Source organism: Mesoplodon densirostris, chromosome 19, assembly GCF_025265405.1.
Source record: "Mesoplodon densirostris isolate mMesDen1 chromosome 19, mMesDen1 primary haplotype, whole genome shotgun sequence".
In the NCBI taxonomy this organism is placed as follows: Eukaryota; Metazoa; Chordata; class Mammalia; order Artiodactyla; family Ziphiidae; genus Mesoplodon; species Mesoplodon densirostris.
In genome coordinates, this window is record NC_082679.1 from 10,068,430 (window position 1) to 10,089,153 (window position 20,724).

General features: G+C 62.0%; 2 protein-coding genes across 6 annotated transcripts; both read left to right on the plus strand.

Annotated features, from left to right (window-relative positions):
• Nucleotides 1-92: 92 nt before the first annotated feature.
• TRAPPC6A (trafficking protein particle complex subunit 6A) lies at nt 93-11,211 on the plus strand. 3 transcript variants are annotated; one of them, XM_060083335.1, is made up of 7 exons: nt 93-378; nt 7,422-7,489; nt 7,640-7,757; nt 8,357-8,440; nt 8,586-8,679; nt 8,876-8,971; nt 10,550-11,211. In XM_060083335.1, the coding sequence occupies exons 1-6, from the start codon at nt 247-249 to the stop codon at nt 8,944-8,946; spliced, it is 567 nt and encodes a 188-aa protein (XP_059939318.1). In that variant the 5' UTR covers nt 93-246; the 3' UTR covers nt 8,947-8,971; nt 10,550-11,211. The 3 variants fall into 3 exon arrangements, with proteins under 3 accessions (XP_059939318.1, XP_059939317.1, XP_059939319.1); XM_060083334.1 differs by lacking the exon at nt 10,550-11,211 and having other exon boundaries at nt 8,876-9,501; XM_060083336.1 differs by lacking the exons at nt 8,876-8,971; nt 10,550-11,211 and adding an exon at nt 9,517-9,792 and having other exon boundaries at nt 103-378.
• On the plus strand, nt 10,264-20,432 carry NKPD1 (NTPase KAP family P-loop domain containing 1). 3 transcript variants are annotated; one of them, XM_060083331.1, is made up of 4 exons: nt 10,264-10,609; nt 13,725-13,841; nt 16,933-17,064; nt 18,328-20,432. In XM_060083331.1, the coding sequence occupies exons 1-4, from the start codon at nt 10,501-10,503 to the stop codon at nt 20,160-20,162; spliced, it is 2,193 nt and encodes a 730-aa protein (XP_059939314.1). In that variant the 5' UTR covers nt 10,264-10,500; the 3' UTR covers nt 20,163-20,432. The 3 variants fall into 3 exon arrangements, with proteins under 3 accessions (XP_059939314.1, XP_059939315.1, XP_059939316.1); XM_060083332.1 differs by lacking the exon at nt 10,264-10,609 and adding an exon at nt 12,312-12,464; XM_060083333.1 differs by lacking the exons at nt 10,264-10,609; nt 13,725-13,841 and adding exons at nt 14,421-14,897; nt 15,902-15,906.
• The last annotated feature ends 292 nt before the right edge of the window (nt 20,433-20,724 follow it).

Genomic DNA, 20,724 nt, shown 5'->3' on the forward strand with positions numbered 1-20,724 from the left:
CAAGCGACTCGGCCAATGGAAATGCTCGAGGACCCGGAAACGGGGAAGCAGCAGAGGGAAGGGCGGAGATGCTTGTCACGTGCGGCCAATATAGACAAAGCAGGCCCTCCCCCTAGTCTCCCAAGTTCAGGCGCGCACCACGAGAGCCCTGAAAAGGAAGGCGGGGTTAGCCCGAAACACCAATGGAAGCGAGAGTGGGCGGGCTCGCACTTAGGTGCAGGAGGCGGGGCTTGCCCAGCCGGGCCAATGAGAACGCGAGGCGCTGGACGGTTGTTAAGCAGGGGAAGTCGGCGCATGGCTGACGCGGCACTGTTCGAGTTTCTGCACACGGAAATGGTAGCGGAGCTGTGGGCGCAAGATCCGGACCCCGGCCCCGGGGTGAGCGCCGGGCCCCGGGGGGAAGGAGGCACGGGCCGCGGCGGGAAGACTGGGTCGAGGCCCCGGGAGGAGCAGAGGGCGCGGTAGCGGCCCGGGTCGAACCCCCGCCCCGCCCCTGCCTCGCTGGGCGACCTCAGGCGCCAGCTTCCGCCTCTGCAAAGCGGGGTCGCAGCAGGGTCGGCCTCGAGGGTCGCAGCTAGAACTGAGCGAGACAGTTCGGGGTCAGGCTCTTAGCTCAAAGCCTGGCACAGAGTAAGCGGGTAGCAATTACAGTAATTACGATTACTGGGTATATATTGAGAAGTTATATATTGAGCCTGGGTTGAATCCCGCCTGCACCACTCATACAGGGTCTGAGAGCCAGTGATTCGACCTGTGTGCCTCAGTTTCCTCCCTTGTAAAATGAGATAACAGCACCTAAGACTCCGAGCAAGACATTTATTCATTCAGCAAACTTACTGAGCGCCTACTGTATTCAGGGCACTGTTTCCCTGTCCTCGTGAAGCTTACGTTTTAGTAGGGAAGTCAAAACAAACACTAAAAATAGAATGTGCCACCAGCTAGTGAGAAGTTTTATAAAGACAACTTCAGCAGAGTCGGGGAAAAAAGAGAGGTGGAGTGGTGGATGGTGGAGGAAAGCCTTTCTGAGGAAGAGAAGGGAGGAAGCAAGCCCCGGGGATAAGTGGGGGGAAGAGCATTCCAGGGAGGGGGAAGCCTTCTGTGAAGCCCTGCGGAAGGAGCGTGCTTGGCATCTGGGAAGTTGGCCCTTATGAAAAATAAATGCGCAGACTTCAAAGCACTTAGTACGATGTCTAGCACCTAATCAGCCCTCAAAACACGGAGCTCTTGTTTTAAAGTCTGTTACCAAGAAGAAAGGGTGACGGAGAGAGTAGGTGCTTAATAAGTGGGGCTGTGCTCACTTTTTTCATTATTCTTTCTATGATCATCATCATCAATATGCAAGACATTTTTATTGGTCTGTGTTTTCTTCCCAATTCAGGAGGACAAGGGTGTTGCTTGTTATCATCTCAACATAGTTTTTTCAAGTTCATTCATTCAACAGACTGTCACTAAAACCTGCAAGGTGCCAAGCCTTGCTGTAGGCTCTGGGGATTATTCAGCGAGCCATGCCAAAACCCTTGCCCTCCTGGAGCTTACGTTATAGTGGGGTAGGTGGACAAATCAGATAAATGAGTATATATTGTACCTTGGGAAAATGCTATGAGAACGTTAGCGTGTGGGAGAGGGAGTGTGCACTGGCCTGTGTTTTGGGGAGGGGGCTGCAGTGTCTCAGCACCCCATCCGTCCTGGCTTTCAAACCAGAAACCCGGGAGTCCCTGACATCTGCCTTTACTCCCTCACCTCCAGCCATCAGCCAGACCCTTCCTGTTGTGCTGTCTAAATATGGTTCCCATCTGGCCCCTCCCTGCTTTAGTCTGGCTTCCCTCCTCTGCCCTGTACCAGCCTCCTCCCTCATCTTCCAGCTCATTTCACCTGTCACATCATCACTGCCTTGACACCTATTAATCCTTCAGATCTTAACTCAAATGTCCCTTCCTCGGGGAAGCCCTCCCTGAGCCCCCAGTGGAAGTGGGGTATCCTTGTATCACGAAAAGTATGTATCTGAATTATATATCCATATGATCCTTTGATTCACAGCCTCTCCTCTGCCAGGCTGCCTGCTGTGTGGTGTGGATGGGGACCGGGTCTGTGTTGATCACCCCATAGTAGGTCCTCAGCATGGATTTGTTGAAGTGAGTGCAGCCCCTGTGCCATGGAGGGTGTGGGCGGGGACTGGCATTCACTTAGTATCGTGGCCAGTAGTAGCACCCATCATGTGCTCTGGTGGGCTTCACATTCCTGATTTCATTTGATCCACCTAACAACCCACAAAGGTCAGCATGATCCTCCCCACTTTGTAGATGAGGAAACAGAGGCTTTTATAGATGGAGTCTTCACTGTCAAGTGGCAGAGTCAGGAATGTAACTGGGCCTCCCACTTCCAAAGCCTGTGCTATAAACTCTCGCCTGTCTTTCTCAATGTCTTCTCTGACACTCTGGGAGGATTTTAATGGGTTCCTGTGGCCAAGAAAGTGGGTGGGGGGACACGCGGTTACTCAGCTTTGCTCAGCACAGGGCTTTTAGAGCACGAACGTACCTGTGACCCTTGGGCGTGGCTCTCTGCCCAGATGCCTCTGCAGTTCTGATGCTGGGTCCCACACCAGAGATTCCGGTAGAGTTGGGCCAGGAGGTGGCCTGGGCGTCAGGCCTCAGAGCTTCTGGGTGGTTCCTGTGTGCAGCCAGGGGAAGGACTGCCGTCTCCCCATATTCTTTCAAGCTGGGGAGCCCTGTTTCTTAGCACATCGTGGGCAGCTGCCCTGGTTTCGCGCAGTCTTTTCTCTATTGCTCCCGGCCCCTCCCCTCTCTGCTCCTTCTCTTTGGTCCAGCAAGTGTCCTGTCTGAACGACACGCAGGCCTTCTGTTTCTTGGGTACTTATCATGTCTCCAGCACAGGATTTTATCTGATTTAGTCCTCAGAACAGCACTCTGAGGTTGACGTCATCATCCCATTTTACAGGGGAGGGACTGAGGCACCAGAGAGGGAGGGGTTCTCCGACGCTGCACAGCCAGGATCAAAGGCAAAATCAGGACTCGGGCATCCGTGCCAGAGCTTGTCTGTGGCATTAGGCCTGCCCTGCCCACCTGCCTCAGAGCCCCTTGAGGAAAGTGATGGTGGCTGGTTCATCTCTGTCCCCACAGCACAGGTGCCCAGGAGCCACAGTCATTGTTGAGGGCTTTTTGATCTCCACGTCCTGCCTGGTTATTTGTGGCTGTTGAATGGATTCTCCTGGATGGTCACGGGTTGAATGGAAGACTGGCCGGAGGAACTGGGAGGTCAAAGGGCCTTTGTTATCAAAGAGAGAAAAGTTCCAGGAGTCGGAGGAAGAGGCTGTGGTTTGTCCACCTCAGGAGCTTTGAAGATAAGGGGAGCCTGTGGGCAAAGGAGTGAACCCCTCTGTGTGTGTAATGAGCTGTCATCCACTGGCCGCTGGCCCGGGAATGGCCCTGCTGGGCAGGCCTTGGTCCATCGAGGCCCAGTGAGTGCCCAGGCCAGCCCCTTCTCTCAGGAGGGCCTGTGGTGGGTGTAGCAGCCATCAGATACAGTCCTTGTCCTCCAGTTCCTGGCACAGTGGATAGCAGGGGGCAGAGCCCTGGAGGGGGCGCAGTACATCCGAGGCCACAGAGCCAGCAGTGGGGTCTCCATGCGGGAACTGGTGCCCTGTCCTGAGGGCAGTGGGGGCCACAGAAGGTTTAAACTGAGGTATGCCAGGCTCAGATTTACTTTTCCGGAAGTCCTCCCTGGCCACGTGGATGAGACTGGATGGAGATTGGGCGGGGAAGGCGCTGCTGCAGGAGCCCGAGCAGAGGTGAGGGGTAGATGGAAGGCAGGTGGAGGGGGGCTGGGTGAGCTCGGAGAGTGTCAGGGGAGAAGGTGGGATTTGGGGTTGTCTGGGCACCACCTGGGTGCATGAGGACAGCGTGACAGGGTGGGAGGTGTGCTCTCACCCTGTCACTCACCTGGTCATGCAGTGTAGTTCTTTTGGGTCTTCTGGGGCCATTCACCTTGGGGAAGCTGGAAGTCATCCCTTCTCCCTGTGCTTTTTTTTTAATATATATAAATTTATTTATTTTTGGCTGCATTAGGTCTTCGTTGCTGCACACGGGCTTTCTCTAGTTGTGGCAAGCGGGGGCTACTCTTCGTTGCAGTGCGCGGGCTTCTCATTGCGGTGGCTTCTCTTGTTGTGGAGCGCGGGCTCTAGGCACACGGGCTTCAGTAGTTGTGGCATGTGGGCTCAGTAGTTGTGGCTCGTGGGCTCTAGAGCGCAGACTCAGTAGCTGTGGCGCACGGGCTTAGTTGCTCCGTGGCATGTGGGATCTTCCCGGACCAGGGCTCAAACCCGTGTCCCCTGTATTGGCAGGCAGATTCTTAACCACTGCGCCACCAGGGAAGTCCTCCCTGTGCTTTTCTTAAGGCAGGAACCAGCGCTGCTCCTTCCTGGGATGCCCTGCCCGGGGCCAGCACAGACTGGCTCCGCGGGTGGGGCTTGAACCTCACAAATAACTAATAACTAAGGGGCCACGCAGGCCAGGCACACAGCCCCCCACCCAGCTCCATCGAGTTTCAGTCCAGGACGGGACCAGCGGGGAGGCAGTTTGGTTTCCTTGTTTTCCATTCATCCTACTCGGAGCTCTGTGGCCCTTTTCGGTCTGGACGCTTGAATCTGCCTTTAGCAGAGCACACGTTCCTCTTACGCTCCTTTCATTATTTCTTCTCCTGCACTGTTCCATCTCTCGCAGTCCGAGGAATCCTAGACTTCCTAGATCTCTTTCCGCATGTCAACTTTTCCCTCATTTTTTTCCCACCTCGTGGTTTCCTTTTTTCTTAACAATCTGTGAGGTTTTACCTACCTTCCAGATTTGTCTCTTTTTCAGCTCCCTCGTGCACAAACGTTTCTCTTGGCTACCATTGCATTTCTAAGAACGTTCCCTTGTCCGGTTGTCCCTTCCTCCAGCCGCCCGTGCTGCTTCATGGACGCCCCTTGTGCCCACACCGATAAGCCTCCTCTGAGGGCCCCCGTTTCTCCCATTATCTCGGTTCCTCTCCATGGGCTGTTGTGTCAGCTCGGCTGAGGCAGGCGTGGGGAGCCCAGAATTGCACTGGCTCTGGGCTGGGCTCCAGAGGCTCCCAGTGGGATGGGAGTGTCCCGCCTTGCCCTCCCTCCTCAGGAATGATGAACCCCTAGTGTCTGGAGAGCTCTGGTAGGGATTGGGACTTGAACGCTGCTGAGTCCAGGGAGGCGGCTGCCAGAGGGCAGGCGGGGTTCTGCCGCCCGCCACCTCCACCCTCTCTCCCGAGTCACCCGCTCATCCTCCGCCCTCCCCTCCCTGCTTGCATTATTCCCCCCTCCCCACCACCCCCAGTCTCTGCAGTGCAGCAGATATTTAACTGGCCCCTTTCAAGGGCTGGGCACCATGGAGCCAACAGCAACAGCTGCTGTAGAGCGAGAGCTGCTGGTCACACCACCCCTGTGAGGTCGGGCCCCCCTCCGCCCTCTCACCAGCTTGTCCTCCCCTGGGTGCTCGTCATCCCCACCAGGCTTGCTAGGCGAGTTCCTGGAGGCCAGTCAGGAAATGTCTGTGGGATGAACAGGGGAGTCCTGCGGTCTTCCCTGTCCCTCGGGACACAGATGCACTTAGGGCGGAGCCCAGCCAGGCCCCCTCGGGTAGCTCACCTCTAGGAGGGAGGTGACGCAGGGGTGGCAGTGATCCAGGTGCTGAGATCCATCAGCCCACAGAACAGAGCCCCTCCTTCATGGGGCTTTCCTTCTCTTTCCCCATCAGCTCGTCATGCAGGTTGACAGATGCAGAGGCTGCAAATGACAATGACAGTAACGCTTCCTGAGCCTGACTCAGAGCACTTGGCTTGCACTTACCCACTCACTCCCTTAATCCTCAAGAGGACCCTGGGAAGGTCCTCATTTTACACGTGAGGAAACTGAGGCACGGGGCAGCTGGTAGGGGTCAGGGGCTGATCTGGCCCTGGACCCTGGAACCAGCCACCAGGCACATGTCCCCCTCTCTGCCTCTCATGCCCCAAGCTCAGATCCTGCACATCATGAGCCTTCAAGCCCTCCCCGCAAGGCAGGCCCTGCTGTGCTGGAAGAAACCAGAGAGCGCACACCAGTGCCACCAGCAGGAAGCTGTGTCCTTCCCCAGGCCCGGTTCCCACAGGAAGAGCACGGAATGGCGGGACAGGGCCTGCGTATCATGTAGCCCAGCAGAGGGCCAGCACGCAGGCCGCCTCGGCTCCAACCTCCCTACGCCTGGCGCATCCCCCCAGCGGGCCTCAGCCCTTGCCACTTCCCTGGCGCAGGGACAGCTGGGGGTGTTGCCCTGGCCGCCCACCCATCTGCCACCTACCTGCAGGAGCCAGACCTGCTCAGGTCTGAAGGACAGCCCCGTGGCTGAGGGTGCCTCTGGGAGGTGTGACCTAACCCCTCTGTGCCTGGTCTCCAGGTGTGAAATACAACCTACCTTATGGGGTTGTTAAAATTAAACAAGGGGGTCTGTACGGGGCACCCGGCACAGTGTGTGCTCGAGTCCCAGTTCCTCACTTTGCTCGTTCAGCATCTGTTTCTAACGCGCCTCCTCCGGTGTGCCCAGCCATGTGTTGGTCACCACAGGCCGGCCGTCCTGCTGTTTCTGACGCCCCCAGTCTGGGCCAGCCTCCCTCGCCCGCTCAGCTCTCTCCAGGTCACACAGATCAAAAACACACACAGGTCAGCTCTCCTCCAGCCTCGCCGTCCGCACTCCTGGGCACGTGGACAGACACCAGGTGCAGCCCTCCTGCCACCCCTGTCCCCGTGCCTCAGCCCCTCCACCGTGAGACCCTAGCCTGCCCTCCAGAAGGCCGCTTTGCCACCACTGCCTTCGCCGGGCACCCGAGGGAACACTTCCCTCCCCCGTGCGTCCCTCCCAGGATTCTCGGCTAGTATGTTAAGGCCTAATGATCACAGTTGACTTTTCAGCACCCCTGCTGGCCAGAGGCCAGGGCCCATGCCTTGTGGCCCCCTTACTCGCCACAGGAGCCCCAGGGCAGGTCGCCTTGAGTTTCTGGGGTAACAGGAGTGCTACTCCACAGGGTGTTGTAAGGACAGACACTGAAAGTGCATATAAGAAGTGATGGGTGTTCTCAGGAAAGACTTGACCAGCAGGGTGAAGCTGAGCCTGGGGAAAACCCCTGCTTTTCCTGGAATGAGGGGAGCGGGTCCTGAGGGCTCAGGGGGTTTCTGGAGGCGCGTGAGTAGGTGGCGGGACAAAGCCGGCCTGTCCTGCCAGCCTGTGCAGCAAGGCCTCCCCTCTGGGCCTCCTCGCCCTGCACGGGCAGGGACGGGCAAGTCCCCTCGCAGCTGCCACACCCCGCGGCGCCCGGCTCCCTCAGGTGACCGAGGGCCCCTGCGCCTCTCTTCCCTGGCCTTCTAGGGACAGAAGATGAGCCTGTCGGTCCTGGAGGGCATGGGCTTCCGCGTGGGCCAGGCCCTGGGCGAGAGGTGAGAGGTGGGCAGGAGCTGAGGTGGGGTCCCTTCCCGGGCCCAGCCGGGCGGGGAGGGTACCTTGTTCCACACAGGAACCCAGCCTGGTCTTCTCCCTCTTCCTCATCTCGGGGCTCCCCCCTCCCCTGGCCTGGCCCCCCACCCCAGGCTGCCCCGGGAGACGCTAGCCTTCAGGGAGGAGCTGGATAGCCTCAAGTTCCTATGCAAAGACGTGTGGGCGGCCGTGTTCCAAAAGCAGATGGACAGCCTCCGCACCAATCACCAGGTGCGTGCCCATGCCCAGTGCCCAAAAGAGCCGGGGAGGGGACTCCCCCGCGTGGGGCGGTTGCAGCAGGCCCGGCCATGGGGACCTGCCCAAGCTGGGAGGCAGGCACAGGCCCCCTCGGGGCCTCTGTGCCATCCTCCAGGGGAAGCCAGGAGGCTGCTGTGGGGCGTGGCAGCTGTTTCCAGCCTCCCCGCAGGCCTCCCAGGATGGGCCCCAGAGCCGGCAGAAGGCCCCTTGGGGTGGGCAGCACCTCACCTCGGCCTGATGCTTCTTGTCCGGACCCGGTCCTAGTTCCCATTAGGAGTCCGTGCTGTGCCGGGGCCCGGCGGGTCGCTCCACGGGCCTGGGCTGCAGCTTCTCACCACCACCCTGGAAGGTCACGCACCCAGCAGGGCAGGACACCAGGCCCAGGGCCGAAGGCCCGTGGGTCCTCGTGCAGCTCTGAAGGACGGGCCCGTGACCAACCACCACGGTTTTGAGGGAAGGGTCCTTCCAGACCTCAGCCCAGTGGGGCTGGGCCCTGGGTCCTTGCTTCCCCTTCCCCCTAACAAAGGTACAGGCGCCACCCCAGCCCCCATGGGCCCCTCATCTGTCCCCAGGGGACCTACGTCCTGCAGGACAACAGCTTCCCCCTTCTCATCCGGATGGCCTCGGGTCAGCAGTACCTGGAGGAAGCGCCCAAGGTACGGGGGCAGTGCTGGGACTCCAGCCCCAGGCCTCTCCCTGAGCCCAGGACCCCGGGAGAGGGAGGGGCCCAGCGTGGTGCCCCTGGTCCTGGGTGTTGGCCTCCCCCCTCTGCCCACAGTGACCTGTGTCCCCCGCCCCCAGTTCCTGGCCTTCACCTGCGGCCTCCTACGGGGCACCCTCAGCACCCTGGGCATCAAGAGCCTGGTCACCGCCTCTGTGGCAGCCCTGCCCGCCTGTGAGTTGGGGTGGGGGCTCCCGTCCGAGTGAGGCAGGGGTCCCCCTGCTCCCGGGGGGCCGAGGAGGTGGGGCCGGGCCACCCCAGCCCCATTTCACAGATGGGGAGTCTTGGGCCCAGAGAGTTTAAGTCACATGCCCAGGCCACACAACTGGTGCAGCGCATCCATGCCCCTGCCCCTGGATGTTCCCCGCAGCCTGCTTCCCCTGGGGCATGCCAGCCTGGAGGAGACAACCCTTGACGATGACCTGGTCTAGTGGTTTCTAACTCTCTTCCCGGCGCGGGAACCCAGGTGGACATAATGGAAGTCATCCGGGTTGGTGCTGTGCTGAGGGGCTCCACAGGCAGCCAGGCCCCATGGAACTTGCAGCCGGCGTGATGGGCTGTCCTCCTGACCCCCGGGTCCCCGCTGGCCCAGTGCCCTCCATCAGACAGGCCGAGGCCCCACCCTTACCTGGGGGCAGCCTGCAGCCAGCCCTCTAGTCCCCTTCCCTCCAGGTGTCTTCCCCTCTGCCAGTCCCCAGGCCCACTCATCACGGGGGACCTGGGACCTGAGCAGGCAGGATCTGAGCAATACATGCCCCAGAAGCCCGTGCCAGCCCCTTCCCCAGCAACGGACATGCTTGGCCTTCATGCCCCCAGTCACCCACACAGCCCTGGGGTGCACGCCAGGTGGGCAGGAAGCATCACCACCCTAGACTGGTGAGGAAACTTGAGGCCCAGCCGAGGCCGCCCAGGCTGTTGGCGCAGGGCAGGGCTGAGCGTCTCTGAGCTATTGAGGTGCTGCCCCTCCCCTCCGGTCCCAGCCTCAGGCTAAAGCCGGCCCTTCTCTTCCAGGTAAGTTCCAGGTGGTGATCCAGAGATCCTGAGGGAGCCCCAGGCCCCACCCCTAGCCGAGCCTCACGCCACCCCATCCCGGGGACCCAGCTGCTGCCCGTGGTGGTGGCTGGTGCTAGGGAGACGGGGTCCCACCGCTTCAGGGCCTCACAAGCGCTCAACAAATGGGTGTCATAGGGAGGTGGGGGTGTCCCGGGAGCAAGGTGGGCCCCGCCCCAGCCCACATTGGACATGTCCCTCCACACGGCAGGGGCTCAATAAAGGTTCTGTACGTGGGACCCGATTCCAAGTGGAAGGTGGGGGTCACGCAGGGTGCTGGGGGCAGGGTCATCTGCAAAGGGACTGTGTCACAGGTCCTGCGGGGGAAGCAGGCTACCCTGTGTGGCTCCCCATCCCACATTTCCTCCTCTCCTGGGCCCCCTCCTCCCCAGCCTCAGCCCTGGAGCATGCCGCCTCCTGCCCTGCACACCTGGCAGGGGAGGGTGGCCCCTGGCGCTGGCACCCTTGCCAGCGTCAAGTCTGGGGCTGCTCTCTTCCCAGTGGGGCCCACAGAATGGACCTCTCCCTAGGAGCAGGGCCAAGGGCCCCCAGGGTGCTGGCAGGGGTGGGCTGGGCTGGGGCTGCCAGGACCAAGGATGGATGCAGGTGAGGTGGGCCAGACACCCTCGGCTCCCCCAAAACACACACACACACACACACACACACACACACACACACACACACACACACACACACACACACACACACACACACACACACACACACACACACACACACACACACACACACACACACACACACACACACACACACACACACACACACACACACTCTCTCTCTCTCTCTCTCTCCTCTCTCTCTCTCTCTCTCTCTCTCTCTCTCTCTCTCTCTCTCTCTCTCTCTCTCTATGTGCCTGGCGAATGCGAGTCATACCAAGAACAGAACAATGGCCAGGCTGACCAGTCCCTGGGCAGCTAGGCCTCCATGCCTGCACCCCACCCCCTGCCACCACCTCCAGTGTTTACATTCATAGCATCCGAGGGCGTCACCCGTCTGGACTCTGCCAAGCTCTGCCACTTGCTGCCTGATGTGGGTAAGTACCCCCACCTCAGAGCTGCACGCTGAGGCCGCGACAGACCCAAATGGGAGGAGGACGGGTCTCCTCAGTGGGTGGGGCTCCTCTGCAGACACCCCGTCCAGCCCCTCCCCCGCGCACACAGCAGCCCCTGGCCTGCCTCCGTGCATTTGCACATGCCATTCCCTGCCTGGCCCACTCCCCAGACTCCTGCTCCCTCTCCGGTGTCCAGCAGCCACCAGCCTCGGCTACCCACCACATCCCTCGGAGCAGTTGCTCATTTGCCCAGCGCCTGCAGCCCTCGGGGGGGGCTCCTAGACAGCCTTGTCCTGCCCTGCCGCAGTGTTTACTTGTTTATGTCCCGCTGCGCTTCCCCTTGGGTCCCTCTGGGTCCCTCAGCTGGGTGCTCGCACTGTCCAGCACAGAGCCTGCAGATGTTTCCCAAATGAATCGCAGTCATTCAGCTAAACTGTGTGCATGCGGACAGGCGCGGGGAGCAGGGGATCAGCCCAGCCCTGCCCTCAAGAAGCTCAGGGCTGTCCTGGAGGTTCCCCCCCAGACTCACCACGCCCCCACTCAGACACCAGCCTGGCCTCTCTGATGGGGCAGGGGTGCTGGGAGGGGGGCAGAGTCCTAAATTGGCAGAGGACAGGGAGGAGGAAGTTGCTTGAAAGCCTGGTGAGGGGAGAGAGAAGTAGCCGAGGGGAGGGAAGGGGCATAGCTGGGCTACAGGGGGCAGTGTCTGGTCACTGGGCGCAGCTCTGTGGTTGCCTCCCCCATCTCCCGGGGGAAAGAACCTCTGTTCGACCCATAACACCAGCAGCAGCCACAGGGAGACAGGACCCTGGAGAGCAAAGGGGCCCCCCCACACGCTGTGCCTAAGGCACCTCCTGCCCAGCCATCCCCACCCCCCACCCCACTCTCACCTCTCAAAGAACGTCCACAGGGCGCCTCCACCTACCCAGCACGAACCACTGCCTGCAAAGCCTGGCTCTGCCCCCTAAGACCCGGGGCAAGGGACTCCAGCAGTCCGGGCCTCCGTTTCCTCATCTGTAAAGGGGGCGTCACCCCCACCCCACTGGAGCGTGGCAAGGAAGAAAGAGGTTACTGTAGATAAAAAAGCATGTTGGGACTTCCCTGGAGGTCCAGTGGTTAGGACTCCGCCCGTTCGCTGCCGGGGCTGGGTTTAATCCCTGGTTGGGGAACTAAGATCCCGCAATCTGTGTGTTGGAATCAAAAAAAGTGAAGCATGGGGCTTCCCTGGTGGTGCAGTGGTTGAGAGTCCGCCTGCTGATGCAGGGGACGTGGGTTCATGCCCTGGTCCGGGAAGATCCCACATGCCGCGGAGCGGCTGGGCCTGTGAGCCATGGCCACTGAGCCTGCACGTCCGGAGCCTGTGCTCTGCAACGGGAGAGGCCACGACAGTGAGAGGCCCGCGTACCGCAAAAAAAAAAAAAAAAAAGAATCCGCCTGCCAATGCAGGGGACGCGGGTTTGATCCCTGGTCTGGGAAGATCCCACATGCTGTGGAGCAACTAAGCCCGTGTGCCAGAACTACTGAGCCTGCGCTCTACAGCCTGCGAGCCACAACTACTGAGCCTGCGCTCCGCAACGGGAGAGGCCACAACAGTGAGAGGCCCACGTAACGCAAAAAAAAAAAAAAGCATGTACACTGAGTGTGGCTCCTGGTGAGCCTGGAATGCGCGTGTCATCATCATTTTATGTAAAGCATCTGGAGCAGCTGGCAGATGGGCCAGTTGGCTCCACTGTTGCTGAGCACCAGGCTCTGGGCTCAGGGGACTCCTCCTGACCACACTAGAGGCAGGCACGGACGCCGGCCTGCTCAGCAGTGAGGAAGCCGAGGCTCAAGAGAGGTGAAGTCACCTGCCCAAGCTCACACAGCTGGGCCCTGGAGGAGCTGGCACCTGAACCTGGGGCTGCATCTTCTCTGGGCCTGGACTCCCAATCCGTGTCCTAGCTTCCTTCCCTCCCACAGCATAAGTGCCCAGACCAGCAGACCCTCTGGCGGGTCCCGCCCCGGGCAGCAGCATGGCCTGCCATCTCCATCCCTTACCGGGGTACCACGGGTGTGGGGCGGGGGGCGGCGGCAGCCCCCAGTCCTTGAGAGCTGAGCGCACCGGACAGGGACTGGGCAGGCTTGCTGGGAAGGGGGCGGGGACAAGGTGGGCAAACCGGTCGGGCCACTGGGCTCCTGGCTCCCAGCTCCCAGGCCTCTCACCAGTCTGGCCTGTGCTGACGCTGCCAGACGGTGGGGCTGGCACAGCAGCTAGGCTGGCGGCATCAGCGGGGCAGGGAGCTGGGGCTGCGAGGCTGCCATCAGGTACGGGGGACCCCAGGCCGGGGGGATGAGGTGGGCAGGGGCCACGCGCCGGGCCCCCAACCCTCACCAACTCCAGCTCTCACCCCCGTTTCCTCTGCCCCTCGGGTTCTCCAGTGCCTGCCTCTAAACAGCCTCCTTCCCTCGCTTCCGCTTTGGGCTCCTCACATTTTAAACCCAGTGCCCGCCACCTCGTCCCCAGTTTGCTCAGCCTCTCCCCAGACTGGACCACGCCGACTTCATCTGCTCCCCCAGAGTCCCCCTCCCTCCAACCCCTCATTAGGTCCCAAATGTCTCAGCCCTGACATTTCAGCCGCCCGCCTGCTCGGTGGCTCACTGCTCCCCGCCTCTCACCGCACTGGTTTCCAGTCCCTTCACAGGGTGCCAGCCTTCCCCGCCCACGGTGCAGCCGCCCAGTACCTAGCTCCCCCAGTCTTACTCAGCCAACCCCTGGCTCCCAGCCCACGTCGGCTCAGCACCCGCACTGTCCCAGCCTCTTGGAAGCTCCCAGCAGCTCCCGAACACCCAGGCCTTGGAAATCGTACCCACCCCAAATTACCCCCCAACACCCCCCAAGCGTTCTCATCCTCCCGCGCCTGGCTGTCCCGTCCCCCCATCCTGACCTCTCCCTGTTACTCTGAAGTGCACCCCCATGCCACCTGGGTAGCCCAGGACCCCAACATCAGGGATGAGGTCTCATCTATCGCAGGTCTCGGGGCCGTCCCGTGGGTGGGTTCTTGCTGCTGGCACCCAAGGGGGCTGGGTACTGAGCCTGGCCTCTCCTCCCTGACCCCAGCAGGCGACCCCACCGCCATGAACCAGCACTACACCATCCACTTCAACGAGGGTGCCCTGCCCCCCCAGACCCCCACCAAGCGCTACTTCTTGGACAGGGAATTGGGGCACCAAAAAGGTAGGGGTTCAGTCTGGGCAGTCCTGGTCACAAGAGAGACCTGTGAGTGGGAGGCTGCTGAGCAGATGGCCAAGCAGAAGAACCTCAGGCCCCCGGAGGGAAAAGCCACCGGCACTCACCATGGAGGCATCTGCACAGGGGCCCGTGGGGACCGTAGGCCCTGGGAGGCTGGAGGTGGGAGCCTGGACTGGGGATGCCAGCGGGGGGGGGCCCACCTGGCCTGCCCCTCCCCCCAGCGTGGACAGAATTCCCTCCCCAAATCGCCAGGCCTGTGGGGAGTGGCCCACAATCTGGGGGGGGGGCAGAGCGGTGGGCGGGAGGGGTCGGAGGTCCAGCCACCCGTGGTGACCGCAGGCGCTACTGCTCCAGGCGCGGAGGGGGCAGCTACTCCCGTCAGGGCTGATCCAGCCTCCTCGGGGCCTCCCAGGGCAGCCCCCTTCCCAGTCCCCACCCCCTGCCCCAGGCGTGGGAGAGCGCAGGGCATGGCCCCGCCTCGGCCCACAGCCCCTCCTGGTCTCTCTGACTTCTCCTGGGCCTCAGCTGAGTGACGAGCCCCAGCCTCCTCCTGAAGACCTGACCTGGTTCCTGCCAGTGCCCTCAGGGGTCAGGGACCCAGGCCCACTCACCCCCCACTTCCCTCCAGGATGCTGTCACCAGTAGTACCGTGCCCAGCGGCACCTCAAGCCTACAGGCCCTGTCACCACCTCCCAGGCATGCCAGGCCACCATGGGGCGGCGGTGGCTGTCACCGGGGCCTCCAGCCCCCCGTTCTGCAGCAGCGATCCCAGCCCGCACTTCCCAGCCCCCTGTGGCAGCGGCTCTGCCCCGCTCACGGCGCCCAGAAGGGGCCGCCTGCAACCACTACCGCCCCCATGCAACTGGCCAGCACCCGGCAGCCGGCCCCCGCACGCACCCCCTCACCCGCCACGGCACGCACCACAGCCAGCAGCGGCCCAGCCCTGCCCTCTGCAGCCAGCACCCTCCTGGAGCCCAGGAGGCCCACGGACACCTGGCACCTGCCTGCCCCCGTAACCCGTAGCTCCTTCACCTCCTACAGGTCCAGAGCTCACCCAGCTTTCCCTTCCTGGGGCTCTGTCCTGGGGCCTGCCCTCCTCACCCCTCACTAGTTCCTGTCTGGGAGGGCGCTCGTCGCTCGTCCCTGACACTGGGCCTCTGGGCAGCCGCTGCTCCTTCACCTGTTGGGATCCAAGGCTTCCAGGCCAGGCCTGTCCATGCTGCCTCCATCCCGGGCTGGCCAGGGGCCCGGGCCCCAGCTTTTGACACCCTTGCTCTCCTTCCTCTTTTCCCAGCCCTCCTGACTTGGGGGCAGTGGGGGATGAGCACCAGCTTGCTCTGGTGTTGGGGAGTGCAGCTGCAGCAAGAGGTAGGGAGTGGCCTGAGGGATGGAGAGAGCAACACAGCCATGGGAGGGACCCACCCACTCATTCATTCATTCATTCATTCACTCTGTGACCAGGTACTGGTCGCCTACAGGGGCGCCAGGCTCTGTTCTGGGGGTGTCACAGGAAGCAGGGCAGACAGATCTCTGCCCTCATGGAGCTCACATTCTATAGGCGGTGGGGGGAGGCAGGTACAGGAAACAAGATAAATAGGGAAGTTCAAAAGTGTGTCACCGGGTGATAACCATGCTGCGGGGAGAATAAAGCAGGGAGAGGAAATGGCGTTTGCAAATTAAGGTCATCAGGCGAGGCCCCATCAAGTCTGCATTTAAGCAAAGACGGGGCAGTTCTCTCGAGTAAATAGCAGCAGGATCAGCAAATGCAGCAGACTCTGAGGTGGCCTGTTCAAGGGACAACAGGGAGGTACATGTGGCTAGATCAGGGGAGGTGAGGAGGAGGGTCAGACGGGGTCCGAGAGGGTGGAAGGTGGCCTCGTGGACGCGGTGAGGGCTCAGCCTTCTCCCCCTGGGGAGGCGGGAGCCACGAGGGCCCAGAGCTGACTCGGGATGTGACCTGAGAGTTGACTGTACGAGGGAGGGCGGGAAGCAGGAGTTCAGGCGAGAGGTGCCGGCAACCTGACCAGGGAGGTGGCAGTTTCCAGGTCTGGTTTGAAAGGAGAGCACAGCTGAGCGGGGACTCAGCTCCAGGTCAGGCACAACCTCCTCGCTACAGCCTCGGGGCCTCGATGCCCATTTCACACACAAGTTAGTAGAGGCTCGGCGAGGTGAGGTCAGCCACTGACCAGGCAGAGCAGGCTCCGGTCCTCCCCAGCTGCCACCTCAGCTGACCTTGGTCCGAGTCTGCCTCCTGCCCTCCCAGCTGTGCCTCCAGGCCCAGCGCTGGCCCCCAGCGAGGGACGGATGCTGCAGCCCACGAGGCCTCTATGAAAGCGGGCGTGTCATCCCCACCACACACCGTGAGGCTGGCCTGGCCTCCCCCCCTGCCCTGCCGCCAACTGAGCCCCACCTTTCTGGTGCCCTGACTCCAGGTCCAAGATGCCTCCCAGAGGCATCACTCTGCCCGGGTCATGCGGGGAAAGGTGGCGGGGCCAGGACCAGAAGACACGTCTGCCTGGGGCTCAGGGTGGAACTAGTGACTTGTGGGCACAGGGTCATGGAGAGGGAGAGGGATCAGAGTAAGGGGTGGACAGGCAGCTGAGGAGCCTGTCCATGCTCGAGTCAGGCTAGCAGAGCAGAGAGGAACAGACTCGGCAGAACTTTTGAGCATGTAAAGCCGTATCTTAGGTATCTGAGGGCCCGGGAGTCTCGGGAAAAGCCTGTGGGATTTTCCCAGGGGAACCATGAGCCTGGTGACCTGGGGCCAGGGCAGCCAAGTTCCCACACACCTCTGGGCCAGGGCCGGGGTGGGTCTAGCCTCCTGGCCTTTGCCTGGTGGATCCGGGGCCCAGAAGGGCACATCTGGTCCTGAAGGAGGGGGCTGCCTGTGGCCACAGAAACCCTCTGTCAGAGGGTTTGACCTGAGTCATGGCTGGGAGTCAGGGAGGGGGGTGCCGGTGCCGGGAGGGGCTGAGGGCGAGCACTACAGAGGGTAGACAGGGAGCAGGGTGGTGCCTGGCCAGCGTCATTGACTCAGTTTCCCCACCTCCACCCCCTCCCCACCCCCGGGCCCCAGATGTCCTGACAGAGGATGACGTCTACTGCAGCTGCCTGGCCAAGACTCTCTGCCACGTGCCTGTCCCTGTGACCGTGGGTTTCTATGCCCCCTTTGGCTGCCGCCTGCACATGCTGCTAGACAAGATCATGGGTGAGGATCTGCGTGTGTTGGGGAAGGAGGGATTAAGGGAAACGGAACCTTTGGTCCCTGCCCAGCCCCAGGCTTCCCTAAGACCTGCTCACCCCTGAGACCAGTCTGCCAGATGCCCAGAAATCAGCATTAACCAGGTCCCTCCCTATGCCTTTGCCCCCCTCCCCCGCCAAATCCACTGCAAGGAGTCTTTCTAAAATACACATCTAGCCCTGTCCTTCCCCTGCTCAAAAGCCTTCCATGGCTCCCCAGCACCCTAGGGAGAAAGCCCAGGTTCCTCGCTTGGCTCCTGCCAAGTCCCTCCAGGCCTCTGTGCTCCTCGGACCTATCTCTTCTCCTCAGCCCTGGCGCCCACAAGACCCCTGACAGATAATGTTAATTGAAGACATGAGCTGAAACTTAGCCTGGTTCAAACGCTGCTGGAGCCCAGACCCCAGCCCCAATCATGGCCAGAGAAGCCAGAGGTGACTCACCTCCGTGTGCCCAGCCCTGGTGAGCACCTATCAAACAAGCCCACGTCCTGCTCCTGTGTTGTCACAGAGCAACAAACAAGGTCCTGGAAGGAGAAAAGATTCAGCTCTAAGATAAAAGGAAACAGAGGTTCTATTCTGCGCTGAGTGACTCCGACTCATTCGCACTGGCTCACTCACAGCAGGCAGATCGTGCCCCCAGTCTCTCGTGATCCATCCTCCAGACATGCCCCGCAGCACTTCCTCAGCACCCAAGGGACACAGGGTGGCCAAAACAACCAGGGCCCTGCCCTTCCTGGGCTCACAGACCAGCGCGAGAGACAGACCTGTCCCCAGACAGGGATGACCCAGAGTGGGCAGGACTGCAGTGTGGGAGCCCAGAGTCACCTGACCCAGCTTGGGGATCAGGGAAGGCTTCCTGGAAGAAGTGATAGCTGAGCTGAGAGCTGGAGGAGAGGCAGTAAGCTAGGAAAACTGGACCAAGGGTGTACACTTGCTGCCTAGCATTTCTCTTCCTCAGCACCTGGCATGCATTCTTTCATTTCTTAGAGCCCTCCCTGCCCCCATCGGTCCTCTCTCCTCTGGGGGCTCTATCTCTGCCCTCCCCTGACCCCCCAATTCCCCCTCAGACCCTTTCCTGTTCAAGCCTGGCTCCAGGCCTCTCCTTCCGCACTTCTGCACCTGCCCGGCACTTGGGGACAGGCCCTGGCTCCCCATCTAACATCCAGGCCCTGGCCTGGCCTGAGCTGGGTCTAGACGCTCACACCTTCCCCTGCGCCCTCGGTCCCGGCAGCGCTGATGCAGCAGGAGGCGAACCAGAGCGAGGCCGAGGAGCGGCAGCACATGGGGCAGCAGCCGAGGCCCGTACGGGGCTGGGGCTTCTCGAAGCTGCTGTGGTACCTGGTGTTCCTGCAGCCCATCATCACCGAGCTGCATATGCGGCGCAAGAACGTCAAGTTCCTCTTCATCCGCTTCAGCGCCTGGCAGTACGCGGGCAGTGACAAGCTGTGGGCCGGCCTGGTGAGCACGCTGTGCGAGGGCATCCGCCAACAATACGGCGCACTGCCCTTCAGCTTGTACTCGGTGCTGGGCAAGAAGGCGGCCATGAGGCCGGGCTACCGCCAGCGCGAGTGGCATTGCCGGCGCCGAGTGTGCCTGGCACTGCTGGCGCTGCTGGCGGCGCTCAGCCTGGGCATGAGCCTGCTCTACCTGTCGATGGGCTCCCACGCGCTGGTCCACGGCAACCTGTTCCGGGCATTCGGCGGCGCGGCCACCACGCTTTCGGGCTCCGGGCTGCTCATGGCCGTGTACTCGGTGGGCAAGCACCTGCTCGTGAGCCAGCGCAAGAGAATTGAGCGGCTGGTGTCGCGCGAGAAGTTCAGCAGCCATCTGGGCTTCATGTGCGAGGTGAAGAAGGAGGTGGGGCTGCTCACGGACTTCCTGTGCTTCCTGGAGATCTACCAGCGGCGCCGGCTGCGCGTCGTGCTCGAGATCACAGGGCTGGACACGTGCTACCCGGAGCGCGTGGTGGGCGTGCTCAACGCCATCAACACGCTGCTGTCCGACAGCCACGCGCCCTTCATCTTCATCCTGGTGGTGGACCCAAGCATCCTGGCCGCGTGCCTCGAGAGCGCCAGCTCCATGAAGGGCACGGCCGACAACGGTTACCTCTTCCTCAACCGCACCGTCACGCTACCCTTCTCCGTGCCCATCATCGGTCGCCGCACCAAACTGCAGTTCCTAAAGAACGCGGTACGAAGCTGTGACGACCTGCTCTATCGCGAGATGACGCTCAACGTGAAGTCGCGGGGCGGGGCCGGGGGCGGGGCGGGGAACGGGGACGGGGCGGGGGCGGGGGCCGGGGCGGGGGCGGAGGGCGGAGAAGTCACGCCACTCCTGGAGATGGAGGGGCAGTCCCGGGCCGAGAGCGCGGAAAGCCTCCTGGAAGGCCAGGCGGCGCGCAGCATCCGGGAGGCGCTCTGCTGCCTGCACGACGAGTGCGACTGCCTCATCGATTACGTGCCCGACAACGTGGTGTCCATGCGGCGCATCGTCAACACCGTGCCCATTACCGTGCGCCTGCTGCAACAGCAGCAGGGGGACTTTGGGGGCCTCTCGCCGCGCCAGGCCGTGGCTTGGGTCGTGCTCGCCAACCAGTGGCCGTGCCGTCTCAGCTGGGTCCTGCAGTGCCTGGAGGACAAGCAGCAGGCCGGGAGCGCGCCCGAAGCCTGCGCGCCCCTCTGGGACGTGTTCTGCGACCACAGCCTCGAGCTGCACACCATGACCGAGACGCTGCAGAAGATGCTCGACCTGGACGGCGACCCCGAGCTTTTCCACCGCTTCCTGGGCGCTGACTTCCCCTTCACCGTGGCCGAGGCGCAGAGCCTCCTGCACTGCACCATTAACCTGGACCACTCCATCCGCCGCCGCATGGCCCTCGTCCGGGCCGCCAGCACGCTCAAGACGCCCCGCCCGCCCAAGTCCCCTGCCCGCAAAGCCCCGCCCGCCGCCTGCGGAGCCAACCACGCCCCCGGGGCGGCCTGCAGTGCCTGCGAAGCCCACTTAACCCCAGGATGGGGGCAAGTCCAGACCCACGGCCTGAGTGCCCTTCACTTGGGGTCCGTCTAGCCCCGGTGGGCCTTGAATGGAAGACCTTGGGCGCAGCAGAGGGCAAAACTTCCTTCTGCCCAGATAAGAGTGTAGGGGGCCTAACTGGGCCCAAGTCCCAGGGTCCAGTGTCCGGAATGAGGCCTGTGGTGGCCACATTCCCCAGGTGAATCGGTGAGCCAGAGAGAGCTGTTGGCAGTAGCTACCAGGAGTGGGGCAGTGTATCAGTGACAGCATCTGAGAGCCCGGGCAGAAGGACCCATGAGGAACTCGGGGTTCAAGTGCAATAAATGAAGATGTGAAAACCCCGGACTGGTCTCTGTGCCCCAGTCTCCCCAGCTCAGTGAGGAATGGCCACCAGGCCTGCCCTGTTCTGCCAAGCCCACTTCATCCCCAGGGAGTCAGGCAGCCTCAGCTGACAGCCTGCTCCCTGGCATCCCAGAGGCGGGAGTGGCTGTGGGGGAAGCGGGCGAGGCTGCGGAGGCAGGGGAGATGAAGGACAGAGGGAGGCGCCCAGCTGACTCAGTGGAGCGCACCCAGACCTCAGGGGGTCCCGGGCCTTGTCCCCACATCCAAGCTTGCC